Source organism: Scylla paramamosain, chromosome 7 (genome assembly GCF_035594125.1).
Source record: "Scylla paramamosain isolate STU-SP2022 chromosome 7, ASM3559412v1, whole genome shotgun sequence".
NCBI lineage: Eukaryota > Metazoa > Arthropoda > Malacostraca > Decapoda > Portunidae > Scylla > Scylla paramamosain.
The window spans coordinates 1,825,001-1,842,500 of NC_087157.1; the positions used below are offsets into that span (position 1 = coordinate 1,825,001).

Consider the following 17,500-nt stretch of genomic DNA (forward strand, 5'->3'; position numbering starts at 1 on the left):
AGTTAAGTAAGAGATATACAGTACAGATGAATTTAGCCTGAAAGCACCATAATTCCTGCCATATATGATGTATTGGAGCATAAGATTAATTTATTATAAGAATATTTAGGAAAAATTAAAATTTTCATAAAAAGTTATTCTTATTCTTAGTCATATTTCTTTTAATATTCAACCTAGAATCATGAAAGAAATACCACAAGATGCACCTATCCTTCAGCATGGCCATCTCATTAGAGACGTGAGACATTTGGGCATTGGTTGATACAGCATGCTGGATGCATAAGCTTGAACTCAAAGTGGTGTCATTTGAACAGATCTGGCCATGATTATATAAATGTAGAAGTTAATGCATTTAATTTCTTCAATCTGCCTTCATCTTATACTCATATTATTACAGATTCACAAGGGTACAGAAAAGGTCTCAGAAACCAACAGCATCAATGGATACAGTGAGGAGCCACTTCTTCCATCATTTTTGTCTTTAGCACCACACAGTTTTTCTGTTAAGATTGGTAAGAGTATTTTCATCAGTAATGATTACTACCATGATTGTTATATTTTACCCATAGTGCTTGCATGTACTATAAAAACTATTCATGTAATAAGAATGAATTAGATTTTTAATTATGAAAAGATAAAATGGAATATTGCATGATTGTTTGTAATAATCTCACGTGATATCAATAACTGTCCTCATTACAGATGCCGAGAAGCAAAGAAATATTCTGCTCCCATATAGGAAAAATGGTTTGTATATTTATACATTGATAGACATCACAAGCAATGCTTTTCTAGTGTAGTTACTTTTGATATCATTGATGAACATTTTGTCAGGAAAAAAAGAACTTTAATGTTAACTTTTGATTGATATATTCTCTGTTTTCTTTTCAGCAGTATGTATGAAGATCCCATGTATCCTTTTATGACATATATTCACCCTCTAAGGAATTCACCTTTGTGTTTAATGGGCATTTTTTTGTTTGTTCATCATCAGATTTATTAGTTTATTACTATTGTTATTGTTTATTTATTTATTTATTTATTTATTTTATTTTATTTTATTTTATTTTTAATGTGACTGCTTGGATAATTATCACTTAATACTTATTATTCACTTCTGGTTTGTTCTGGTAATGATTCCTCAAACCTTGCCAATGAAATAGGTCACTTGTTTTGAATTTTCATATGCACGACTTCTCTTAAGGATATTGATGGTTATGACAGCAACCTCAGAGATACAAATGTGATACTGACATTTCCTGCATGTTGATGGTTACCAGTGGCACCTGACCTGCGCCATCCTCCAGCCTCAGCTGGTGAGCTGACTGTGAATTTCACTAGAGAGGAGAGGTTGATACTGTATGAGCACACCTTAAAGAATGCTGCCTCTGTGGCAGTGCCTCCAGAGCTCCTTCCAATGGTTAGTTTCTTTATTATGTATTTGCACTATAATCCATTTGCTTATATCTTGCAACTGGAGCTTAACCCATACAGGTCACTGTTGGCTATAACTGACTCAAAGCTGAAAGTGGTAGCCATGGCACTAGATTAAAATGTGCATATATAATTTTCAAAATACCCTTTCCTATAAAAGTTTTAGTTTCTTGAATATTTTGGATTATTAAGATGATAAATTACTCTCAATTGGATTCTCGTGTTCTTATTCCATAAAGTTGAACATTTTTTTCACCTGTAAGGAAGATGACTAATTATATAAAAGGAGAGAGAGAGAGAGAGAGAGAGAGAGAGAGAGAGAGAGAGAGAGAGAGAGAGAGAGAGAGAGAGAGATATTCAGTATGTACCTTGTTAATTGGGCTTGATATATAGATTATCAAATTCCAGGCATTTTGAGATTTATATATTTTCAGGAAGTGAATGCTTCTTCTGAGACTCAGCCAAAGGAGTTGTCTGGACTTGAACTGAAGAAAGCTATGAGAGATTTCAAGAGACGTCGGCAAGCTTACAGAACCAAAATATCCACCAAAAACAAAAGCCAGACTGAGGTATTTATAGAGAAAAGTGTGCATTGCATATCAGGTCTTGAAAGTGAAATGGTTGAGGAATATTTAAGTCTTTTAATTATTTAGTATTTAAGGCAGAAATTAATTATATAGTATTTCAGATATAAATCTATCTATCTACATACCAGACTGGCAATCTTCAGACCTACCTGGTGAAGTCATTAGCTGATTGGCCAGGGTCTTGTGCTGGATTACCTAGAGAAAGTGTTCTCTGATCGGTTTGTACCACATGCCCTTGGTGATGCTGTATTGCCTGCTTACTCCATGCCAGTCCACGTCTCATTGGTGATTTAGTGACCAGCATGCTTGTACCACTGCCTAAGCTCACAAACTCTTCCATGTGGTTGTTTACCTCCTTCATCACAACATATACACCTTCCAGTGTTCTGTATATATTGTGGCAAAGGAGTTAAACAATCACAGGTTAGAGTTAGTGAACTTGGCCAGGGGTATAAGCATGCTGGTCATTGAATCAACAAGATGTCTATTAGCATGGGACAATCAGGCAACACAGCATCACCAAGGAGACAGCCTGGCACAAGCCAATCAGAAAACACTTTATTTGGGCAACAGAGCACATGGCCCAAGTCAATCAGTGAGCAGCTTCTCCAGGTGGACTTGCAGGCTGCTGTAAGCTGTCACACTACCTCCTTTAAAGAATATGTTCTGTTGAAACAGAGGAATAAGGTTCTGCTTCATCCTTTGTATTGTATCCCATTCACTTGTCCAACCAGTGTTACGAATACTTATGTTTTTTCTTGTTTTTTTTCAGGTTACCCGAGAAATCATCCATAACATGATGGCTTTGCTAGGTATGCAAGAACCAAAATTGGACTTCCCTGGCACTTCAGACAGGTTACATGCCCCACTGTGTAATCCAGATTGTGATAATGATTTATATACTTTGGATAAGAGTTCAGAATTCATGACTTCAGTCCATCAAGGTGCAGTAGATTCACATCACGTGAAAGACATGAATTACACCAAACATCAGGAACAAAAGCCAAAGAGAAGTGAGCAAAAGAGTCACAGCCGAAGTAGGAACCCAAAAGAGAGTGTAAAATACCAGAAGTATGACAGTTTGAGTCATGATAGTAATAGGTTTTTAACAAAAGATGAAAAAAAGCACAGAAGAATGGAAAAGAAATGTGACATGAAGTCTGAAGGGCATGATACATCTGATAAATACCAGCCTAGATTTAAAGATAGAGGATCAAGTCAAGGTAAAGAAAAGAAAAGAAAAAAAGATGAATCTGAATACAGAATCTACAAACAAAGGAAAATGAGCAGGAAAAAAGAAAAATATGAAAATGAAGAAAGACACCATAGGCAGGAGGCTTTTTCAAGTAGATCTAAGAAAAAGGAGAAATGAAAGTAAGAAGAGGATTGGTGATGACAAAATATAATATGAAGAGACCTTGAGCTGATAAAGAATGCATAGAAATAGTGAAATATTAAGCATTGTAATGAACAAGAAATTGGCAACTCTTCTTGGTATATCCACCATAACATCGGTGAACACTAAAAACATGAGAAATTGCCATAATGGATACTTTTCTTTGGTTGGACTAAAGAGGATATTTTTCTGGTAGTAATTTCATTTTATCATTTCATTAACACCAAAATTCAAGTTCAGGTTACCAAGCTTAGATCTGGCTGCTACATTAATGTTTTAACTTGAGCCACCTGATACAATAGCTGTATGAATTTGTTGTTCATGACTGAAAAAAAATGTGTACTTTTTTAATTTAATTTATTTATTTATTATTTTTTTTTACATTTCTGGCATTTTTTGTTAATTTCGGTAGTGATAGTAGTATGGAATGGTAAAAACGAGTGTACCTATGATGTAAAATGTGATTTGCTGCTGATACAAAAGTCGTAAAAGTAATCTGCTGTTATATTCAACCTTACAGTAGCTTCTATGAAGAAAAAAAAAAAACATCTCCAGCATCACAGGTTGCTCCTTGTTATTACACTTGGATGGGTGGAACTAGTGGTGAGAGTCACTGCAAACAGCAGCATTATTTTGATTAATTTTTAATGATTTTAGCTGACTTTTGGTTTTCTACTCTAATACAGTAAAATCCCTCTTATCGGGCATCAACGGGACCGCTGACATGCCGGATACTTGAATATTACCGGATACTTGAATAGGAGTGAAATTATGTCCACAATCACCACCCTACACTCATGCATCTTACCATAACAAAGATCAGCTGATCTTAATCAGCAGCTGATCTGATCAGCTGCTTAAGTGTAAGCACAACACGCTTCCTCTTTTCTACAGCTTTACGCATGAAGGCGTCAGGCGATAAACAGTGCACACGCGGGACTGAGTCACTGAGTAAACACAGTGCAGTGGGCTGCTGGTGGTGTGAAGCAGTGTGCTCTGGTGGCGAGGGGACAAAGTATGCCTCATGTGGGATTTTTAATCGATTTTATGAGTACACATTGAATATTTATTGATTTTAAGGCTCGGGGAAAAATGTGCCGGATACTTGAAGCTGCCAGATTCTCGAATGCCGGATGAGAGGGATTTTACTGTATTATCATAATTTCTAACATACAAGACGTGTATGTATTTCATTTTTGAGAAAAGCAATGCACAGTCTAAATGTGTGCTGTCAAATATGGCCACAACCTTGCACCTTCAAATTGAGGTTGTTGAATTGTACAGTAATGTCTTCGATCAGGACTGTAAAAACACCCTTAAAACTCATTTTACATCAATTAGAGCCTTTGGAAAATAGTGAAGGTGCAGTGTAGAAGTGTTTCAGAATATTTTACTCACAAGAGTTACATAAGTTACATTCCAATGCTTGTAGTGTACTTAGAAAACCAAAATAATTTTATTTTTACGGAAATTAATAAAGGTGATAATATAAAGTAGTTTATAGAGTTTACACACACACACACACACACTCTGACCTTAATTAACCCTCAGAAGGCTTGTGGACCTAATGGAGTCCCCAAACTGTGCCTCTGCCTGCAGATTCCCTACATAGTCAAACTCTTCCAACTGTCTATCACGTGTATGGGAGGGGGCGGGTTCCACTCATACTACTCTTTTAGGCAGGGTGGAATCAAAGGCTTTATTTCTTATCAACTCCTCTAACAATGTCTTCAGCCTCTCTCTCTCTCTCTCTCTCTCTCTCTCTCTCTCTCTCTCTCTCTCTCTCTCTCTCTCTCTCTCTCTCTCTCTCTCATAACACCCGTTACATGCACACTGTAACAAGAAGACTATCAAGCGCGAGACAGCCCTGTGCCTCCCCTGGTGCAGGACGTCGCGCCACTCGTTGAGAGCAGAGGGATAAGGTCTGTGCCGAGCGGCCCTTCATGAACCCTCGCTGCCTGGTGGTGAGAAGACGCTGGCTCTCCAGGTGGGAAGTCAGGCGCCTCCACAGGATGTCTTCTAGCAGCCTCCCCGCCCCCGGCGGTAGGGAGATGGAGCGGTAGTTCTATGCCTCTGGTCTCTAGCTCTTCTTGACAATTACTATAGCTTGTCCACCCCCTCCTCCTGATGGTGATGATAGTGAGATGGTGAGGGAATTATTGAGTGACATTTTGAATACACAAACTACTGTTGAGAGAGAGAGACTCGAACGTTCACACAGACGCTCCTGCGACAGAGGCCTCCCAGTCCTAGTACGTTCCCTGCAGTATGATTTGCTATCTTTATTGCACACACACAGGAGCGAGATACAGTAAGGCGACGTAACCCGTATCTTTGGGTGCTTCTCCAACACAGAGTTTTTGTGTACGTGTGTGCGCGTGTGTGTGAGAAGGCTGCCATATAAGTAATCATTGTTTTCTATTTCAGACCCTATCAGGCATTGTTTTGGGCAAATATCTTGTAAGCAAACAGTAGGAGAGAGAGAGAGAGAGAGAGAGAGAGAGAGAGAGAGAGAGAGAGAGAGAGGTGGCTGAGTGATACACTAAAAGCCCCGTAATTACCCCGTCACGCATTACCTTCCCCCACCCAATGCCTACTCGCCTCCTGCCAACTTCCTTTGAGAACCAAGAGTAAACTCAACAACACACGCTCGGCACTTCACCGTGACGTCCTCAGTGAGGGGAGGGCGTTAAACAAGCTGGCACCAAAGTGTCATACTAATAACTAATTCAAGTTTGTTTAGAAGATATTTGCTAAACGCAATGCCTGGCAGATGTGATTTGGATAATGATCTGTAGTTTGTCATGTTGTATATAAAAGTTTGTAAATAAGAAGCAAAAGAAAAAAAAAAAAAAGCCATGGAAAAGTCAAGAACAAAATGGTAATCATATCACGACAAAAATTACCGAAGGTCTCGCTCCCCACCCACCTCCCACCCACCGGAGGAAAGGCGAACGGCCAGTGGTTTGTCTAGGCTCTAGAGTCTAGACTGTAATAGTGGAAGTAGGCAGTAGTTCTTGTTAATATGACTCTCTCTCTCTCTCTCTCTCTCTCTCTCTCTCTCTCTCTCTCTCTCTCTCTATATATATATATATATATATATATATATATATATATATATATATATATATATATATATATATATATATATATTATTGCTAGAACAACAATAACAACAGCAACAACAACAATAACAGCTATCATAACAACCACTACAACTATTATTATTACTACTGCTGCTGCTGCTACTGCTGATGAACCTGAGATAAAATTAATCTTCATACTTGAATGTGTTTTTTTTTCTCTCTCCCTCTGATGACGTAATGAACGCAACGTATGAGCGAGAAGATAGTACTCGTCCAGTTCGAATACGAAAAAGTTGATAAGATTACAGAAGCACTGAGGGAATCCTTTGAACATAGTGATCAACACCTGTAGCTATATATATATATATATATATATATATATATATATATATATATATATATATATATATATATATATATATATATATATATATATATATATATATATGGAGAGAGAGAGAGAGAGAGAGAGAGAGAGAGAGAGAGAGAGAGAGAGTTGTATAAACGCAGTAAAAATGGTGGATGTGTGGGAGAAAGGATGGGGGGAGGGGCTGAGACCTATAGAGGCAAAGGACGGGCTTCAAGATACTGCAGGACCACTGCAATAACGAATACCGATATTGTAAATCATGCACTGGGCCAGTAATGATCCAGGCCATGTATACAGTACAGCACACATTGAAAGTCATACATTAGACCGATACAAATTTGGAACGCATATCAATTGAATTTCACAGCTAGCCTTGTTTGCTGAACTTACGTTTTGTGTTAATATCGTCTGTATAATCATATATGTGACAGACCATGTGGGTGTGTCAATCACCAATGGTCGTCGTCTGCTGGTGTGTGTCATTCACCTACGGCCGTCTGTTGGTGTGTTTGTGTGTGTGTGTGTGTGTACTCATATATGTGCCAATAATGTTATTCCTAGTTCAAGTTACGTAATACACTTCTACGCATGGTAGTGCATATAATAACTTAATGGACAAGATAATGTACGGTCGTGTCGTAGTCCTTACTTGAGGATACCGTCTTACGTAGTAAATAGTATCTGGTGTGGGACAAGAATAGAAAGTAGATGAGCAGAAGTCTTGGCCTGTTTGGAGCTTTGCCGCTTTGGTGCTTCCTTGGGTTGGGGAGAGAGGTGTGGGGGGATGAGGGGTGTCTGGAGGAGGGGAGATACTGGCGGAGGCTGAGCGGTGCGCAGCGTGCTCAACATTGCTCAGTCGTCTGCTGCTGCCGTAGACGAGAGGAAGTGAGTGTTACATCTCAAGACAACACTGTTAATTCTGAAGATGCTGGTGAAACTGATAAACATTTTAAACGTAAGTATATGATGCGTACTAATCATTATGATGTTACAGTAGTGATGACCTACTCGCTTTATTAAAAATAAATCAAAATAATCGCCCAGGCCCAGAAACGCAAAACTCACGGTAAAGTGGAACAGGGATCAAAATAACTTGTCTGGAGTGCTTGCTTAGATATTGCATGCAGCATGGTGGGTGGCAACAGTTGTCAGTGGTGCACCCATGTTGTCATTCAAAGTATTAATTATTATGTGATGATTTCTTTTTTTTTTCCCATTCCTTAAGATGATTTTCTCAGCGTTAGCTATCGTGCAGTATGATAAGACTATCAAGATGTTACACAAACTGTTGACTACACTTCACAAAAAGTTATAAAAGCTCCAAATCCTTATATTATTTGTTTCATCTAGCCATGTCATTCCTGATGAAAGAAAGAACATAGATAAAAGTATTTAGCTTGAAGCTTGTTTTCATGACAAGCATATGGTTGAAAAATATTTTTTTGCTTTGCTCACATGTCAGCAATGTTGAGGAAGTTGTGTAGAACAATCAACATTAAAGTGAAGAGAATACTGCATTTAAGTTCAGTAAGAAATCATCAACAGAGAGTATGTATTTAATTGTGGCTAGGTAAGCAAGGAGGTTAGATCTCATGAGAGATGTCATTTCTCAGGATGTGAGGCACACACTGATCTTAGATAGAACCCTGTGGATCTTTCTGAGCCTCCCTGTGTATTCATTATGATAGCAAGTAGGGACTGTTCTTCATGATAACTGGTAATAACTAGCTGAATTTGTAGGATGTTTGCCAAAAAAATCAATGCCGAGTAAGTTAAACAGGAATTTCAAAGACAAGGGTGTTTTTTTTATCTAGTCATGAAAGAGTGAGTACTAGCTGTAAAATTACAGAGCAAATATTTTCAGAGTTTATCTGAGAGTCAAGAAATTCTCGAGGGGGCTTGATTCTGTTGAGTAGTGTCGAGAAACTCATGCAAAAGCTGGCACAAAGACCTCAGCCAAAGCTGGATCATTTCAGAATGTAAATCCCTGATGGAGATCTTGTAAGGTCTACATTGGGCTTTTCTTGCTTTCTTCTTCAGATATGAAGAAAACACTGACTCATCTGCAAATCATTTTCAAAATGAGACTGATGTGTTAAATATGTGGCAAATCTTACCAATAGCAGCTCCTTATGTATTCTATTGCCATCCCTTTCCAGGACAAGCAAACTTAGGGAGCTGGTGAGAAAATGGGGTTTTAAGGTGTGTCTACACTAGGGATGGTGCTGCTTGCAATCAGATAGACTGACAAGGAAGTAAGGGGGTGAGCATCCACACTAGGTGACTAGGTGACACTACTGGTGGGGATTGAGGAGCTTGTGCTTTTCAGTCTCCTCTGAAGTCTGAACTGTTGAAAGAAGAGTACACATGGATGCTGTCACCACCAACATAGCTCTTCAAGAAGCCCTTTTGTGCACCATTGTGGGTGCTACTTCCTCAAAGTTCAAGAAGAGGAGGAATCTTTGTTGCAAAGAATGGATTTTTATTTTCTTAGAAATGGAGTTTTATTTTTGTAATGTTTTTCACTTGTCCAAGTGTGGATGCTATATATAAACTATAGAGTAATCACCCATGTCCATTGAAAATTACTTTCCAACATGAGTGATGGGAAGGTGTGGCACAGCTGGGCCATAGCCCCTCTCACTATGAAAAGACAAGTAGGGTTTCAAGCTGTGTCCACACTAGAGGTGGCCAAACATGGAATTCTGTGAGTGGCTCTGCATAACTACCACATATGGTGAAGTGGGTGGGGCTATGTGTAGCAGCAGCAAGAGTTTTGTGAAAGGCATTTGATGGTGAGTATGCCTCATTAAAAGGACAGCTCTTGTTGACTGAATGAAAGAGATGCAAGAGAGCATGTGCCATTCCATACTGAAAACCAACACACTAACACACACATTACACTGTATCCCTCCAAATGAGCCTTATTGGCATGGACTCAGAATTTGTGATGCAGTGCAAGACAGATTATGTCATTATAACCTAACCATGTGTGACCCCAAAACAAAATCTCCACGTATGTGTTGTACAGTGAGTATTCATCACCATATGTGCATAATTTAGTTGCTCTATGAAGAGCTGCTATTGGTAAGATTTGCATTTCTATCAAACACAGGGGAAAAAAAATATTACAAAACTTGAAATGATTCCATTAACATTAAGAAAATTGAACTCATAATCCTAATCAGTATTTGATAGTTCTCTGCAGATCATTTTATATATATATATATATATATATATATATATATATATATATATATATATATATATATATATATATATATATATATATATATATATATATATATATATATATATATATATATATATATATATATATATATATATATATATATATATATTTATATATATATATATATATATATATATATATATATATATATATATATATATATATATATATATATATATATATATATATATATATATATAGTTTTCTTTGCAAGAGATGGGTTGTTATACATATTTATGTTATTCATTAATTAAATTTAAAATATCTATTGTAGGTACTTAGAACTGGCCTGTTTAAACTGAAAAAATTAGAACATAATTAAACCTCTCTTAGTGTATCACATTCAAAGTCAGTGTACAGTAAGTTTTTTTGATAGAAAAAAAAAAAAGACAATGTCTTCTGAAAGCCAATCACATACTTTACAAGTCCCTCAATTTATATTTGGTAAATTAAATTCTCTCATAATGATCTTTACCAATAGAAATGTTGTACAAGAAATTCAAGACCAATACACCTTCCTTCTATTAAGCTGCATTGAAGGGAGAATAATATGCAATGAAATCAGGTATAGTATTGTATGACGATAGATAAACAGCAATTTTATTTGGTATGTTAGTTTCAGTTATCTTGTAAAGAGCACTTCTTTATGAATATTACCCTTCACACATTTTCTCAGCAAGGAATGACCACTTCATTTTAGTAGGATTTCAGTGCAAATACTAAGAATACAAGATTGCAGACCCAAGGAATTATAGGCCATGAGAAGAAGCTGGGCAAATAAGAGTACAGTTGAACCTTGGTTCATGAACGCCCCACATCATGAACAAATTGCTTCACAAACTAGTTTTGCTAACAGATTTTAGCTTGGTTCACAAAGAATGCTTTGGGGTACGAACATGCATGACCTACAGTCCATGGAACCTCGTGCTCAGTTGTGCATTGATGCGCTTGACATAAACATTGTTTGTGTGAGTGCTGTGTTCAAAACATTAATTTTTTTTTTTTTTTTTTTTTTTAACTTATTTTAACCACCATTATGCCACCTAAGAAGGAGAAAAGTGTTAGATGCCACCACCGGCTCAGCCGTTTGGCCCAAGAAGTCTGGATTATTCTTTCAATTGTAAATTACAGTACCATTACCATTAATGAACACATATGGGGGAGTGGGGGGTTGCTAAAGATGAAAATTTGTTGTATCCAGAGAGAGAGAGAGAGAGAGAGAGAGAGAGAGAGAGAGAGAGAGAGAGAGAGAGAGAGAGGAGGAGGAGGAGGAGGAGGAGGAGGAGGAGGAGGAGGAGGAGGAGGAGGAGGAGGAGGAGGAGGAGGAGGAGGAGGAGAAGGAGGAGGAGGAGGCAGGCAGGCAGGCAGGCAGGCAGCAGCAGCAGCAGCAGCCTTTTACCCGAAGTTCGGTAGCTTCCTCCTCTTCCTCCTCTTCCTCTCCTCCCTCACCATCCACATGTGCCAACAACTATAAACAACAAAGGTAATTTACAGTATTTTTATTTGATTTACTGTTATTTGTCCCTATTTAAGGAAATGTATTTCAATTTCATTCTATATTTTTCATCACAAAAAATAGATAAATAGATAAATAAAAATAAAAATACCATATTTCTAGGGTTGAAATGGATTACCGTAATTCTATTTACATTAATTTCAATGGAAAAAATTATTGTGGTTTGCAAACAATTTGCTTCACGAACCAAGGCTCAGAATGGATTAAGATCAAGAACCGAGATTCTACTGTATCTGTAACAGTGGGTGGTAGCATACAATGGGTATAAAATTTCTGTGCCAAGATGTGACTCGTGTTAAATGAGAAAGATCCAGTTAACAATGATTGTCTGCTCTTGGTTGTAAGCATCACTTGTAATTAAATGATTCTGAATCTCATGAAAACAATAATCTAAAGTATTTACCAGCATCAGTAAACATGATTATGATTAGATAGAAGACAAAGAGGAATAACACCTAATATCATTGGTGACTATTGGAAACAAGAATTTCTGATCAGTATTTTTTCCTCCAGAATATATGTGTCATAAGATAGGCTATAAAAGTGATGTGCTATTGAGAATGTTTGTATTGTACATAGTCTAAGGAGTGATTTGTGTTAATTCGTTGTGCTTTTACAGGTCGGCAGAAATGTTGGCTTGTGCAGAGGTGTTGCTGCTGCTCGACAGTTATCTGGTCTTACAGGAAATGAGGTCATGGCTGAGGATGACCCAGAAATGTGGGAGCTCTTGCAGGCTGAAAAATATCGCCAGAAATGTGGATTAGAGCTTATTGCATCCGAGGTTTGTGTTTGTTCAGGCACTGATCTTTTTACTAGCTATCTGTTCATACACTCTATTGATGGTATTTGCACCCTCTTTATTATAATAGATATGTCCTGTTTCCCACAACTGACCTAATCAGTTGATTTGAACACTTCCAGGCAAACCTTATATAGAGGCTCTTGACAATACATCACATTCATGCATACACAACTACTCTTGGTTCAGTGCTATCATGTGCAGCTATGTCATAGATATTCCCATTGTTCTCACACCATCCATCCATCCATTTATGGTCATTCCCTTCTAGGAAAGGTAACTTGTAGTACATAATGCAACAACTGTAAATAACTGTTTATCATCATTCAATACATTTTCTTTTTAGTCATTAAGAAAATACTGCCACCATGGAAAGAGCAAGAAGGATTCTGCATTATTTTTCCCAAAATAATGCTTTTTTAAATGGTGCTCTTCCATGCAATGATGTGAATGATGAAAGAAATAATCTTGAGCTCCGCATGATTCCACTAAATTCACAATATATATATATATATATATATATATATATATATATGAAGACTCCAGTTGGATGTAATATACATGTGTATATGACAGCTAAACAATTACAGAAGCAGAAAAGACAAACGTTTGAAAAAAAAAATGATGTATTACATACCAGTGAATGAAATTTCCTTGCTACATTATGCAGGTATTCAGTTCAGTGGAATAATAAATTTTCAAACATATTGGAGGGAAAAAATCCCTTGTCATGATTTTTTTTAATTATGACTAAAATGAATTCTAATCAGGTGGTTTAAACAGATTAATTCAAATCATAACAACCTTATGGGATAGGATATTATTGAGAGAGAGAGAGAGAGAGAGAGAGAGAGAGAGAGAGAGAGAGACTTGAGTGTGTGAAGATGAGATGCATTGATGGCTGCTGTGGTGATTTCTTTTAGGGAATTCCAAGGAACAGGTATTTTGGTATTTTGCTTTCTTTTATTTCATTACATGTATATCTACAGGACCTCACATATGTCTAAAAATAAAGTATCTTTTGAAGATCTGTAATATATATATATATATATATATATATATATATATATATATATATATATATATATATATATATATATATATATATATATATATATATATATATATATATATATATATATATAATATATACAGATAGATAGATTGTTAATTTTTTTTGTCTGCTTTCTCAGAACTTCTGCACACGTTCAGGTTTAGAGGCATTGGGATCATGTCTCAACAACAAGTATTCAGAAGGTTATCCTGGCCAGAGATACTATGGTGGCACAAACATTGTAGATAAGGTTGGTCAGTGCTGTTTTATGTTAACTCATCTGTAGAAAACTATTGGGAATGTTGTAGTATATTTAGATAGATTATATACTCCAAAACTGTTCTTGAAGTGTCACATTGCAGCATATGATTTTACTATAGAGAAATCTTTAATTCTAACCAAAGAATTGAATAAAGATGTGCATATTCAAAACAGAAATAGACTTGACTCTTAATAACAGATGTGACACTCTGAGTACTAAACAAAACTACCTTTATGATCATAAGATCACTTGCCATTGTTTAGCCCTTGCTCTATTTTCTCCCCCATCAGTCCTCTTGCTTCTCTGACTATAGACATTGGATTATAGAATTTATTAATATTTTTCAGAGTAAGGATTATTAATATTATAACTTGGTGTTATGCATATCTGGAATGGATGGAAAAAAAGAGTGATGTTCATCATGCATTGGTGTGAGTTGATTTATTTAGTGAAATAACAACTAAATAATTACATATCCCTGACATAGTGCTCCTTTGGTGAGACTAGATGTGTGCTTATCTTAGAGCTTTGCTGACTCTTGTGTTGTTTTTAGGTAATTGATAACTGCACCAGTCATATGTCAATACACAAACAGTATAATTTTTTTTTCCCAGTTACAAATACACTTAAAATCCAGTAATTATCTGTATTTTGCTTCAGTGAGCCAACTTTGTCTCAAATGCATTGGATCTGTTCAAACCATCTTCAAGACATGCCAAGAATGCTTTTGAATGCTTTTGGGGAGGATATGAAGCTATTCTTTGTTTCAATAGGTAAATTCATAGGTGATCTTCACAAAAGAAACAACATTATTCAGTTTATCATAGCCAGGCCACTTGATTGGACCACAAAAGGTTAAGGAATTGGAAGAAAGTTGGCAACCCCCAAACATGGTTTAATGCAGTTGGGGCTCCCCATCCTTCCTGTTCCACCCACTCAACCCCCTCCCCAACTATGCCACTATAGATAGATAGATAGATAGAATAAGGTAGATAGATAGCCCTTGGCTAGGCTATTATTGTATTGGCCCACACTATTATTATTATTATTATTATTATTATTATTATTATTATTATTATTATTATTATTATTATTATTATTTTTATTACTATTATTATTACTATTATTATTATTATTATTATTATTATTATTATTATTATTATTATTATTATTATTATTATTATTATTATTATTTCCTCTCCCATCCTGTGCTCGTTTCCCCCCAGGAGAGTGTCCGTGCCCTCCTGATGAGAACCAATGGACAATACTGTTCTGATTGCTGAAAATAAGTGTCCTAAGGCTAGTAAACTGGTATGATATTGCAATAGGTAACTTGAAGATGAATGTAATCATAAATAAGGTAATGCTGTTTGAAAGGTGTAAAAGTGAAATCAAAATGTCAGAGGAATGTGAAATTAGGACGAGTGAAGGCAAAACTGAGGTACATCAGTTTTATCTTAGTTTGATCCTGTATGAACAAGAGAGCATGGAAGGTGAGACATATGAAAGTGCTAGGCAGTGGAGGAAAATGGTTAGTGATCTGGTGTATGTATATGGTGAGTTGAGGGGTGGTAGACGTGAAAGTAAAATGGAACTACATGATAGAATGATAGTACCAATAACAATTATAATATGAGATAATGTCAAAAAGATTGTAGATGAAACCTATGAAAAAGTAATGTTCCAAATTTGAATTTAGCTGCTCTGCTCTTCAAAGAAGTCATCTTACATAGTGATACACTGCTCCTGGTGCTTTTGCCTTGATTGGAAAGCTCTCTAGAAATTTTTTTTTTTTTTTAAGTGCTTAAAGCAATGTTTGTGATTTGCATTGGATATCCTCGTGACTAAAACTTTTTGTCTTTATTTCAAAGTAGAAGAGGAAGTTGCATGAAGCCAAGTTTAGCAAATGAAGAATTTGGGGAGTGACAATAGTACCAGTGTAGGTGAAAAGCTTAACAAATTTTCAATTCATTGTGAACAGGCATGATGCCATAATGGGTTAGGTATCAGGCTACAGACTTTGCAGTAACACAGTGCATGTGTCAGATGTGACAACTGCATGATATTTCAGATGACACATTGACAGTGTTAGCAACTTCCTTGATGCTACTTCACAGTCGTTCCAAACTTCTTGTTATCCTTCATTGATGATCTGCTCTCTTGAAGAGTATTAGAGCATGTAAGGATGCAAGGAAATGATGCAAGGACAAGAATATGTGAAGACTTCTGCAGTGGTCATTCTTTGGATGAAGTTCTTAGAAAGATATGTCAGATTTAGATTGAGAGACATCTATAACTCGTTTTCGACATCATCGGCATCTGCGGAATAGTGTATGGTGGTGAATTAAGCAGTTGCTACCCATAAAGAGATTAAAATTTTTTTTTGAATGATTTTCAGATTGAGAGACTGTGTCAGCAGCGGGCCTTAACAACATACAAACTTAAAGCAGAAGACTGGGGGGTGAATGTGCAGCCATATTCTGGGTCCCCTGCTAACTTTGCAGTATATACAGGTCTCCTTAAGCCTCATGATCGCATCATGGGCTTAGATTTACCTGATGGGGGGCAGTAAGTAAAATTCATAAAGCAAGATTTCATAAAATACGTCATCTTGAGAAAGCTACATGTGCCAGTGTACTGTATATCATCACAAATTCTCAAACCTGTCTGGAATTATTTGATCCCCTTAAACATTTTAGTGTGTGGCCAAGAGTTTGTTAATACTTCATGATGTCCTATGTTTCTTCCATGATGGCAATATGAGGTCATATCTTTGTTTTTGTTTTAGTGATGGTAATAAAATGTTGATCCACTTTAGTTATTATCTGTGGCTTTCTTGAGATTTTTCTGAGAACTACTTGTTTCTATAGAAATAGAAATTTGTAGTTATATTCTCACATGTTCCAGGGAACGCTCTCAAGTGGATGGCCATGGCAGAAGAATCTCCATTTGTTCCACTTCATAAACATCATTCTTGCACATAGTTACTTTCTATCCCTTCAGTACTCTATCAGTATGACTCGTGCTGAGATTTGCAAAGATGAAGGCTTAGCTCTAACATATGATGGTGCATGTTTATTATTATCATTCACCTTTCTAATGTACTGTATTGAGAATTTAGGAATAAACATGAAATACCAAACTATGTATTGTGACCCTGACATGGGCCAAAATGTCTAACTTATACCTTAATAGTAGTTAGCCATGAAGCCTTAATGCTGTGTTTATTGTAATAATTAGTGCACTTAGCTGTTATTAATAGTGTGCTCATCTCACAAACAAGAATTCCTGGATTCAAATCCCAAGCTGAGTTGGGTTTGGTATTGTATATAAAATGAAAATAGATAAATGATGTCCCTACTACTATTCTTACAACTATTACTTTTCATAGTTATTGTTGTTTCTAGCTTGACACATGGCTTCATGACTGAAAACAAGAGGATTTCTGCAACCTCCATCTATTTTGAATCCATGCCATACAAGCTCAACCCCAACACTGGAGAAATTGACTATGACAAATTACATGAACATGCTCGCCTCTTTAGACCTAGGATGATAATTGCTGGTGCCAGTGCTTATGCAAGACTCATAGACTACAAAAAAATGAGACAGGTATGTCAGTTTATCAAAAACTTTAAGGTTGTGTAATATTTTGGGTATTTATTGTACCTGGTTCATATGGGAATTGTAAATATAATTCACTGTGTTATTATCTTAAATTATGAATGTATTTCATTGCCACA

General features: G+C 36.4%; 2 protein-coding genes across 2 annotated transcripts in view; both read left to right on the forward strand.

Moving 5' to 3' along the window:
- Window positions 1–3,912, forward strand: part of LOC135101893 (uncharacterized) — a 10,306-nt gene extending 6,394 nt beyond the window's left edge. Inside the window, exons 3-7 of the mRNA XM_064006201.1 lie at window positions 398–512; window positions 703–747; window positions 1,281–1,420; window positions 1,869–2,003; window positions 2,794–3,912. Coding sequence (XP_063862271.1) covers window positions 398–512; window positions 703–747; window positions 1,281–1,420; window positions 1,869–2,003; window positions 2,794–3,393 — 1,035 coding nt within the window. The 3' untranslated portion in view covers window positions 3,394–3,912. The remainder of the gene's footprint in view (window positions 1–397; window positions 513–702; window positions 748–1,280; window positions 1,421–1,868; window positions 2,004–2,793) is intronic.
- Window positions 3,913–7,669: 3,757 nt separating this feature from the next.
- LOC135101894 (serine hydroxymethyltransferase, mitochondrial-like) overlaps window positions 7,670–17,500 on the forward strand; it is an 18,774-nt gene continuing 8,943 nt past the window's right edge. The window contains exons 1-5 of the mRNA XM_064006202.1: window positions 7,670–7,828; window positions 12,262–12,423; window positions 13,635–13,745; window positions 16,156–16,325; window positions 17,165–17,369. Of these exons, the coding sequence (XP_063862272.1) occupies window positions 7,799–7,828; window positions 12,262–12,423; window positions 13,635–13,745; window positions 16,156–16,325; window positions 17,165–17,369 (678 nt within the window). The 5' untranslated portion in view covers window positions 7,670–7,798. The remainder of the gene's footprint in view (window positions 7,829–12,261; window positions 12,424–13,634; window positions 13,746–16,155; window positions 16,326–17,164; window positions 17,370–17,500) is intronic.